This window comes from Stegastes partitus, unplaced genomic scaffold (genome assembly GCF_000690725.1).
Source record: "Stegastes partitus isolate 25-593 unplaced genomic scaffold, Stegastes_partitus-1.0.2 Scaffold996, whole genome shotgun sequence".
NCBI lineage: Eukaryota > Metazoa > Chordata > Actinopteri > Pomacentridae > Stegastes > Stegastes partitus.
Genome location: NW_007578727.1, coordinates 106,900 through 117,634, shown reverse-complemented (window position 1 = coordinate 117,634; position 10,735 = coordinate 106,900). Strand labels below are relative to the sequence as shown.

The 10,735-nt window shown below is 42.3% G+C and overlaps 1 protein-coding gene across 3 annotated transcripts in view; it reads left to right on the top strand.

Moving 5' to 3' along the window:
* Positions 1-10,735, top strand: part of LOC103366928 (rho GTPase-activating protein 27-like) — a 38,592-nt gene that overhangs the window by 18,671 nt on the left and 9,186 nt on the right. For 2 of the 3 annotated variants that reach the window (XM_008294795.1, XM_008294794.1), the window contains exons 4-13: positions 3,409-3,618; positions 6,015-6,176; positions 6,264-6,407; positions 6,532-6,588; positions 7,662-7,745; positions 7,833-7,928; positions 8,436-8,516; positions 8,643-8,702; positions 10,500-10,567; positions 10,648-10,735. In XM_008294795.1, the coding sequence (XP_008293017.1) occupies positions 3,409-3,618; positions 6,015-6,176; positions 6,264-6,407; positions 6,532-6,588; positions 7,662-7,745; positions 7,833-7,928; positions 8,436-8,516; positions 8,643-8,702; positions 10,500-10,567; positions 10,648-10,735 (1,050 nt within the window). The remainder of the gene's footprint in view (positions 1-3,408; positions 3,619-6,014; positions 6,177-6,263; positions 6,408-6,531; positions 6,589-7,661; positions 7,746-7,832; positions 7,929-8,435; positions 8,517-8,642; positions 8,703-10,499; positions 10,568-10,647) is intronic. The other variant, XM_008294796.1, reaches the window with a different exon arrangement.

Sequence of the window (10,735 nt, the reverse complement as noted above, 5' to 3'; positions counted from 1 at the left end):
TACATCCCTCTGGAGTCTGTGAATGAAAAACAGCTGATAAAAACTAAACCAGGTCAGTTACTGTCGTCATCAGTTTAAACTCGGCTCAGAGGTCAGTTTATGCTGCGGACACGCTGCAGAGCCTCTCTCCTGATTGGCTGCTGTCAGCTGAGGGGTGGACAGGTGTTCACCTGTTGAGTCTCATGACTGTCGGTGTTGTCGGTCTGTGAGGCTGAAGATTTGTGTCGTGACTGTGTGTTTTTGTGTTACTGCTGTGAGACCGTAGCCAACAAGGATCACATAAAGAGGCCGGGAGATCCAACGCGCTGTTAGCTGTCATTTTTAGTGACTGTTTGTTATGAAATGCTTGTTTACGGTCATTTCTGGAATTTGTTTACTGAGGTTTTTGTTGCAGGTAAAGTCATTTTTGTTCGCTGTTTGAAGTCATTTTTAATCTTTGCTTACTGTCATTTTCAGTCACTGTTTATTGTCGTTTTTAACCGCAGCTTATGATTAATTTCAGTGTCTGTTTAGGGTTGTTTTCAGTCAGTTTACTTCTGTTTTCAGGCACTGTTATCTGTCGTTTTCGGTTTACTATTGTTTAGGGTCACTGTTGACTGACAGTCTTGGTCTCTACTTTCATTTTCAGTCTTTGTTCAATGTCATTGTTGCTCACTGTTTATTGTAATTGTCAGTTGCTGTTTAATGTCATTTCTAGTCTTTGTTTACCGCCTTTTTGGTCGCTATTATCGGTTGTTTTCAGTCAGTTTGCTTTCATTTTAAGCCGCTGTCATCCGTTGTTGTCAGCGACTGTTTCCTGATGGTTTTGCCAACATGTGATGATTTTTTCAAAATAATATCCTTTATTGGAAAAAAAACAGATTTTTACTTTTTTGGTTGTTCCTGCAGTGGCCATCAGGTGGCAGCATCATGTTGTCGAGCTTTAGTTTCTGGAAAACCTTCGACTGGGCCCACAGGAGGGTAAAACTGTGTTTCTGCAGGTGCTGTTGTGTTGTCAGCTGTTAAAGAAGCACTTTAAAGTCAAGAGACCAATCCCTCTAACATCCAGATCAGCGTTTTTCAGCCTGTTTTCAGTGTTTCCTTCATATATATTTTTTTTAGGTTTTTGTTGCGTTGTCAGAGTGTTGTGTGTTTGTGTGTTTGTGTGCAGACTTTAAGTGTTTCCTGGCCTTCGTAAACCAGCAGCTCCCTGCAGACTGATCACACTGATACTGATCCACTGTGTTTACAGAACCAGACTGCAGGGAAGAGATCCAGGAGTCCTGGAGAAGGTTTCAGGGAGATTCATGGGGTTCCAGGAGTCAGTTAGTCAATTGTAAGGGGTCCTTGAGAGTCCTTAAGAAAGTTTTAGAATGGTCTGTGTATGAGGAGGTTTTATGAAATCTTGAGAAGTGTCCAGGATTCACTGGGGGGAGGGTTTATAAATCTATGGAGCTGCAGCATCGAACAGTAGCTGATTCACGGGTCGATTGGGAAGGGGCAGGGCTATATGTATACACAGACAGGGCTACATGTACAGTGGGCGGGTCTATATGCAGATGTGGGCGGAGCTACAGAGCAGCAGTGGACTAACTTCAGTCACAGACGGGTTTTGAACACAAGAAACTTTGTGTTTCCTGGTGGAGCTTAGAACTTACTGACACTGAAACAGATGCATCATGGGTGAGTCCATCCTGAATTAAACCTGGAGCTACTGTGTAAAGCTGCTGTTTCTGTCTTTAACCCTGCTTTGGATTGTCTGTCTGCAGCTGTAACAGAAACTGAAGGAGGAGTTTTAAATGAAAGCTGCAGGTTTAGTGTTTCAGAGCTGATCTGCGTCCAGCCGACAGCAGCTGAAGTCGGCTTTTACTCAGTTAGTCTTGTTTGTCTGCTGCAGGTCTCAGATCGGATCTAATCTAATAATAGTAAAATAGTAAAAACAGAAATGTGTTCGGCACCTCCTCTGATAGTCAGTTCACTGTTTCAGTTATTCTGATGAGTATCAGTGTGAAATCTATTTATTCTGTTGTGAGGATTTGATGCTTTTCTCTGACACTGAACTGAATTGTTTTTTAAACTCCTATAAAAGATAAAACAGCTTTAATCTGAGGGAGGTTAGAATGAAAACGTTCACAAATTTCAACAAATTTCTTCTATTTTTAGCTCCAAAATGATAAAAAAGAGTTTTAAAAAATGATAAGGAGGAGAATAATTGCTCTTATATTATGGATAAATTTGATTTTAAGCATCTTTCGGGTGAAACTATGAGAAACGATGAATGGCTGAATGTGTGTGTTACAGTTTGTGGGTCTGCGTGTGTGCTACAGTGTGTGTGGTTGTGTGTTTACAGAACCTGGGTGGAGTTTCTTCCTGCTGCAGTCGCCAGAATCAGATTTTGTTGTTGATGAACATGAAGCTGGAGCTGTGCAGCAGCAGATCAGCATGTCCCTCGCTGTGATCGATGATCAATAATCAGTCGTTATCCAGCTGACATGTTGTCATCGTTTCTGATCACACATGAAGTCGTACTGATAACCGAATGAACAATCAAATGTGAAATCTCCAGTGGAAACAAAAACAAAATAAAAAATGGAGCTTTGTAGCGTGAACAGGTTGATTTTTATCCGAACTATAATCTGTTTCTAACCAACGGAACCAACCAGTGACTGAAAACGCTGGAGGCACAAATAAACTGAAAAACAGTTAGTGAGAGACGACAAAGAGTGAGAAACAAGCAAGAAACGGCTGGTAAAAAAAAGACGGCAAGAAAAAACACAAGTGAACAGTGAGTCAGAAACAGCAAGTAAATAAACAAGTTTTTAAAAAAGCAACAAAGTAAACAATTAGTCAACAGCAGCCACTGAAAGCCACAGAGACGGTACAAAATGCAAATAAACAGCAAGTTAAAACAACTGAAAAACTGCAACCCAGTGAGTAAAAGGTCAAAATTAGGGCTGGGACTTCAACGCGTTAATTACGATTAATTAATTACAACCAAAATAACGCGATAAAAAATTGTCGCTATCCAGGACCGCTAGTCCATTCTCCATGTTTGTTGTTGTTAGCGTAACGCTGACGCATCTTGTGCATCGGTGGACCATGAAATTGGGCGCTGACAAACGTTCTGTGTTGTGTGGATGCAAACTGCGATTAAATGCATTAATTTTTCGTTAATTCGTAAGTAACGCTTTAAAGTATATTGGGGTGGGACTTTGACGCGTTATTAGCACATTAAAGTCCCACCCCTAGTAAAAATATGATACAACTTTCTCTCCAAGCTGATCAGTAACATCTTCGCACATTAATATTAAAAAAATAAAGCGACAACATGCGTCGTTGAAACTGCTAGCTGTAAATAATTACTAATAAATTAAAGTCATCTGTTGAGGTGCAGCGACCCGTTAAGACTCTCTCTCTCTCTCCCTGCAGGACAGCAGCTCGCTCGGCCCCAACGCGCCCATCTACGCCAACGTCTCCCCCCTGAAGAAAACGATTCACCTGTCTGTTCCCGGCCCCGCCCTGCCCTCCCCTCCTCCGCATGACCCCGCTCCATCCACAGGCCACACCCCCTCTACGTCGGGCTCCTCCTCCGGAATGTTAAGCCCCGCCTCCCCTGTCAGCCCACAGGACGGATGGCAGGTAAGGTCACCTGTTCAGACTGTGATACATCCCATAATATGGATGCTCAAAGTTGGTTATAGAGAAAATGAACACAAATCTACTTTAGTGTTTAGATTGTGACACCTCGAGTGGATGGAAAACTGATTTCTTTGCAGTTTTTAACAGAAATCAAATGTGTTTTTCAGCCCTAAAAATTTCACGTCATGAAGCTCAGAAATGATGGAAAAAGTCCATTAAAAAGTGTATGAACTTCAAGGGCCTGTAACTGTGAAAATATTCATAGTATGAAGGTCAAACTTTGCTTCTTTAAATATAACAAAGTTATTGTAGATAAAGAATCAGCTGATCTGACTGATCCTGCAGTAAACAGGAGAAATGAAATAACCGAGAGAAGCTGAAGTGGGAGGTTAAACCGAAATAAGACTCAGTTTGGATTCTGTCTGCTGGTTTCTCTGCGGCTCTGCAGGTGATTAAAGTTTGATCAGGTGAAACCGGAGCTCGGCAGGTTTGTTCCATCGGATGATCAGTTAAAGCTCAAGTGTTACTGAGAAACAGGCGACGCTTCGCTACTGAAACTGACAGAAAACTTTATTACAGTAAAGGAAGATGTAAAAATGATGTGAGATTAAATTGGCACCGCGGCAGAACTCAGCTGATTAGCTTCAGTTTATCTGTATTTGTTTAATTTCAAAATCATGTTGAGAGACAAGGAAAGACTAAATGAAAGTCAATGCATAGAAAATCCAATTTACTTTTTTAGGTTGTCTAATCTAAGAAATACAAAAACTAAAATCACATCACACCATCATAACCCATCACACGCTGTTCTCTGCTCCCCTCTGGACGTCCAGGCTGTCGGACTGAAAGAAGGAGGGCAGCTGTTGTTCCCAACTTTATTTTATTTTATTTTATTTTATTTTTAGTTTAGTGGTTGTCTGTCTCTAAGTGTAGCCCTGTGACAGACTGGTGACCTGTCCAGGGTGTCTCCTGCCTTCACCCTGAGTCAGCTGGGATAGACTCCAGCCCCCCACGACCCTAGTGAGGATTAAGTGGTGTATAGATAATGGATGGATGGACTTTATGTCTTTGCATTAAATACTCAGTGAGCTTTTGAGTTGCCCCTAGGACATAAATAAAGTTATTTGAATTGAATTGAAAAACTAAACTCCAGATAATCATAGCGTTTGTGTAGCAATTTTAAAACAGATGCACGTTCATGAACAGTGCCATCTGATGGTTCTTTGATTGAGAGGGTGTCCTCCTGTAAGTACCTGGGAACATGGGTTGATGAAAAGTTTTAATTTAATGTACATATCTCTAATTTAATGAAGAAACTCAAATTGAAGATTGGCTTTTATTTTAGACATAGAACATGCTTCACATTCTCTGCAAAGAAAAGACTTGTGGAAAACACCTTTCTATCTGTGATTGATGCAGCCTCCTCCACCTTAAAGAGACCTGATTCAGTGTCACGCTTCACTGCGCTTCATCTCAGATGCTGTGTTCTTTATGATCTGGTTGGCTGGACATCGCTAAGCATTCGTAGACGTCAACACTGGTTCATCTATAAAGCTCTGCTGGGAAAACTCCCAGAACACCTCAGCACGCTTCTCACTATCAGCTCTAGTAGTTAACATCTACGTGCCTCAAACTTTTGAATGTCCCCTGGATTTAAACAGATTTCGGTAAAACAGTGTTCTCCTATCATGCACCATGGTAAACTAGAAACATTCACATCCATTAATGCGTTTAAGAGCATCACAAAGGTTACAGTAAAAGAGGAATGTCACTGTGTTTGTTGACAGGCCGCTGTCCTTGAACAGCTGTCGGTCTGTTTTATTGTTTTATTGTTCATTATTCATTTGTGTGTCATGTAGCTGCTTTACATTTTGACTATATATGGCTGCTACCTTGGCCAGGTCTCCCTTGTAAAAGAGATTTCTAATCTCAGTGGGACTTCCTGGTTAAATAAAGGTTAATAAAATAAATAAAAACTGGTAAAAATACAAACTAAAATGAAATCAGACCAGCAGAGAAAAATAACAAAGAGCTTAAAGACTGAAACCAAGACAGAAAAACATGATTACAGGATAAGAACAAGTCAAATCATATATCAGCAAAACATCTAAATATCTATACGACGTGTAGCAGCAGTCAGCAAGACAATATGCAGAGATATTTCACTTTATTAAGGTTGTTTTCTCATCTTCACAAACCTGAACATCTCTAATCAGCGCCACCATGAAAATGTATTGACGCTCTGATTTCTTTTATTCTCGGAAACCTGAGATTAATTGGAGAATCTCAGCATTTATAGTCAGAAACCTGAGTTTAAAGTTTGACATTTTCCTCAGAATACATCTGAAATAGCGCCTGGAAGTGTTGGTTCATGAAGTTCTTGCCTGGTTGTTTAGGCCCACACTGACCAGGACAGTGGGAAGGTGTTTTACTACCATCCACTCACCAGACAGACCACCTGGTCCGACCCACACAGAAGCCCAGCATCACCGACTGGAGACCAGAACCAGACCAGAGGACCGCTGGGCTCCCCTCTGCTGTCCCCCGCCTCCTCTCAGGTAAGAAACACCTCTGACAGTGGACAAAACCGCCTCCTCACAGCAGATTAAGACGCCTCCTCACAGCAGTTTAACATGCCTCCTCAGGGTTCTTGTGTCTGGGAGCAGCTGGTGGATGAAGTCTCAGGAAGGTTCTACTACTACAACCCCACCACAGGAGCCACATCCTGGGCGTTGCCGGAGCCGCTGTCCCCCTCCTCGCCTCCAGGATCCAACCGGGACAATGTGCCGGTACGATTAGTCCGGAAAAGACCTAGTTTAAGATAAAGAGGATTATTTTAGACAGTTTTATGAAATTAGACCTGGTGATTTTTCTTTGCTGACTCTGTTCTTGTGGTTCTTTGGTTCCTTTAAGCCTCCGCTGCCTGAAGAAGATTATCCCGTAGAGAACGACAACAACGTCTTCACAACGGTACAACTGTGAACCCCGAGCTCAGGCTGTTTTCATGGATTAGTCCCAGCAACACCTGGAGTCTGCCCAGAATAATCACAACAGGATGAAAACTGGTAGAAACCCGACAGGCATAAGGCCATAAACCAGGCCAGGACCAAGTTTAAACCTAAGCTGTTAGGTGCCAGGTCAGAAACAGGCCAAAGACTGGTACAAACTAGGGTGACCAAACGCCCTGTTTTCCCAGGACATGTCCTGTTTTCATGTCCTGTCCTGGCCGTCCTGGTTGTTTTTTATAAAGTGATGAAATTGTCCTGGTCCTGTCCTGGAGGAGGCGTACTTTAAATGTATTGAAATTATAAGGCATCTTTGAGTGAACTTCGAGTATCATTTGCTGGGCCGAGTGTCCTGGTTTTCAGTAATCAAAATACGGTCATCTTTGTACAAACCAGGCTGGAAAAAGGTCAAAAACTAGGCCAAAACCAGGTCAGAACCAGGTTAAAATGGGCCAAAATTGTTAGTAACTAGGTTAGGAAGATGTCAAAAATCAAGTCAAAACCAGGTTAGAATTAGACTGAAACCAGGTCAGAACCAGGTTAAAATGGGCCAAAATTGTTAGTAACTAGGTTAGGAAGATGTCAAAAATCAAGTCAAAACCAGGTTAGAATTAGACTGAAACCAGGTTAGAGCCAGGTTTAAATCATGTAAGAAAGGGGCCAATAACTGGGAGAAATCGGGTCCGAAATGGTCCAGAAGCTAGAACAACTCAGGCTGTGAAAAGGTCAAAACCAGGTCAATAAACTAGGCCAAATCCAGGTCAGAACCAGGTTGAAACAAGCTTAGAAACTGTTTGGAAAAAGGTTAGAAAGGTGCTAAAAAAAAAATAAAAAATTTGTCAAAACCAGGTCAGAATGGGCCAAAAACCAGGTGAAAGAAAGGTCAAAAACCAGGACAAAACCAAGTTAGAACCAGGCGAAGTCATGTGCTTAAGGCACCCTAAACGGTACAAACTGGGCCAGAAGGGGGGCCAATGCCTGATAGAAATCCTTCTTTTCCAGGTTTAACCTCCAGTTTGTGCCTGATTCTTTTCCCAGAATCCTCAGCAGCATGTAAGTGTGATACCAAGAGCTCAGCTGGACCCGAAAGACCCGACCGGCTCCCAGTGGAGGCAGCAGGAGGTGATCAACGAATCGGTCAAGTTGGTTTAATAAAAACCTGGCAATCCTGAAGGTCTTATCTGATCATTGGTTTGTTTCGTGTTGCAGCTGCTGCATTTGCCCCAGAGGATGATGGGAAATGGAGTGTCTGAGGAGGGTCCGGTGCTGCAGGTCAGGAACTGGAGACACAGTGTGGCCGAAGATGTAAGCCACACAAATCATAGCTCCACAGCATGAAAACCACAATTATTTATCAGGATAATTCAGTGGTTTTAGGGACAGAAGATTTTCACATCTAACAAACTTTTACTTCTCATGTCACTGTTTAAATCTGCATCAGAATAAAAACAATCATCTGCATTCAGAGCATTTCCTGGAGGCCGAATATAAATTAAACTGAACCAAAACTCCTCACTGGGTGCACAGCTGCAGTTTTCAGATGTTCCCTAAATGCCTCACAATCAACAGTAGACCCTGCAGGTTACAGATGTTCCCTAATCGTTTGGGGAACATCTGTAAACTGCAGCGTCTGTGGATAAGCAGACGTTCAGCCAGTGAAGAGTTTAGTTTGTGTCGGTCGGCTGATTTCAGGTGATTTTATCCTCTTTTTTCTGATCTTTCTAAACTGATCTACTCTTTCGAAACAGCGTCAGTTTGTTCCGACATGAACCTTCTGTCTGTAAGAACTGATTTTAGAACCTCGTGTTGCAGACGTTCTCTATGAGCCACCGCAGGAACTTCTCAGATGTCACGGAGCTTTCCAACAGAAGACCCTCCCCCGACAGTCCGCAGGTAACACTCCGCTGTCCACTGCTTCCTGTAATCACATTCACATCTTCTCTTCATTCAGTCATTCATTCATTCATTCATTCATTCATTCATTCATCCCGTGATGTCATCCTGTTCTCCATCACCAAGTTCTCTGATAGGTACAGACTGAAGAGGAATCTGTCCAATCGGAGCACAGGCTCCAACCATGTAGGTCCAGATCGGCTGTCGGGTGTCTGGTGGCACATTAACGGGTGTTTCCACGGAAACGTGTCACAGCAACTGGTTTTACTAACATCTGACTTCTTCTGGGAACTTTTTGGGCAGTTTCAGGCACACAGCGCCTCCTGCTGTGGTTCCCCAGTAATACAGAGTCGCAGCGATTAAAGATTAATCAATTAGCTGTCAACGTTTAAACTGATCTCCAACTGTTTTGATAGTGGATGTATCAGTTTGAGTAATTTCTAAAAAAAAAAAAAACAGTCTAAATTCTGTGATTGCAGCTTCTTTTATGTCAATATTTTCTGGTTTCTGTCCTCCTCTATAACAGTAAAATGAATATCTTACAAAAAAAAGGCATTTGAGGAAACACTGATCTACATTTTCACCATTTTCGGACATTTTAGAACCCAAACAGCTGATCGATTCCTCCACAAAATAATCCACAGCTGTAGCAGCGACTTAAGTCTGAGATCCTTTAGACAGAGTTTTACTGCCCAGAAGGTTTCTCAGTGTTGCTCCACTAACGCTCCTCCTCCCAGTGCTGGTTGGGTTCTGCTGGTGGTTCTGCTGGTGGTTCTAGCACAGATTGAATTTTTAGCTCTGTACTTCTCAGGAGGTTGATTTGGGACGTTCAGCTGTTCAAGAAGTGCTTCATGATGCTGTAGGAGGTTCTGTGTGCCTCTGAGAACGTTCTAGATGTTCTTTAATAAGCAGTACAGATCCTCTGGTGGCTCAAGGTTCCCCAGTTCCTGGAAAGTTTCTCAGGTATTTGAGAATGTTTCCAGGAGGGAGCAGGTCGATGGATGAACTTCCAAAATGTCACAAGGTTCCTGCTAAAAACATTTAAAACCAAATCAGGTTTCTCTGTCGATCAGAAAACATTTAAATAGAATCTAGAAGAATAATTTTAATGAATCTAGTGAAAACAAAACTTCATTTTTTTTTTTTTTTGGGATCCAAAAACTGAGTTCTGTCAAATATTTTGGCTGAATTTAGAGATTTTCATTTATTCAGACTTAAGAATTTTTCTATTTTCATCTTCAAATAAACCTGTGAGGCCATTTTCAAGTTTCAATATCTCCAGAGATGTAAGTCCTACAGCACAGCCATGGTAAGAACACGGACAGAATGGTTTCCAGCAGATCTAATGATTGAATGGAACCAGCAGAGGACACATTGTTGATTGTTGGATCTTAAAAATGGAAGAAGATTTATATATTTTTTATCCACACCCGTACTGTGGCCCTCGGAAGTTCCTGTAAGTGTCTATGGATGTAATCAGCCTCATGTGTTGTTAAAGTTCAACATAGAAGCAGCTTGTAACTTCACACATATAATAACAACATATAGACCCCCATGAACACCAGTTTTTGTTTCCTACCAATGAGTCCACGTCAACATTTAGTCAAACTATCTAAACACTGGAACCTTCTCTTGCCAAACTTCAACACACACCAAATTCTACTGATGTCAGAGGATCAAAAGTTGGTCAAATGTCGACCAAAGACTGTATTTTTCGTTGGAGACATGGATACATCCATAAATAGACGCTTACAGGAACTTTCTGGGGACACAAACTGAGCAGAACCTGAGGATCACTGCTGTGTGAACTGACTCAGACTGAACCTGCAGATCAGACGTTTGTAGTGACGACTGTGACTTTAGAGAGTAAATGTGTTCAGGTGTGCAGAGGTGGATAACAGCCTGAAGGTAGAACCTCTCCCTGTTTACGGAGGAGTCGTATTTCACCTGTCCATCAGCTCACCTGTGTGTCTGTCTCTGCAGAGCCTCCTGCTGGAGAAAGCGGGAATCATCAACAAGACCAAAGTAGTCGATAACGGCAAGAAGATCAGGTGAGATCAGCAGCTCTGTTTCTACAGCAGGATCTGGACTTGACCTGATAGCTGCAGGTAACCGTGTCTGTTCTCCTCAGGAAGAACTGGAGTCAGTCCTGGACCGTCCTCCACGGCGGGATCCTCACTTTCCACAAAGACCCCAAATCTGCCCCCACTGGGAATGCT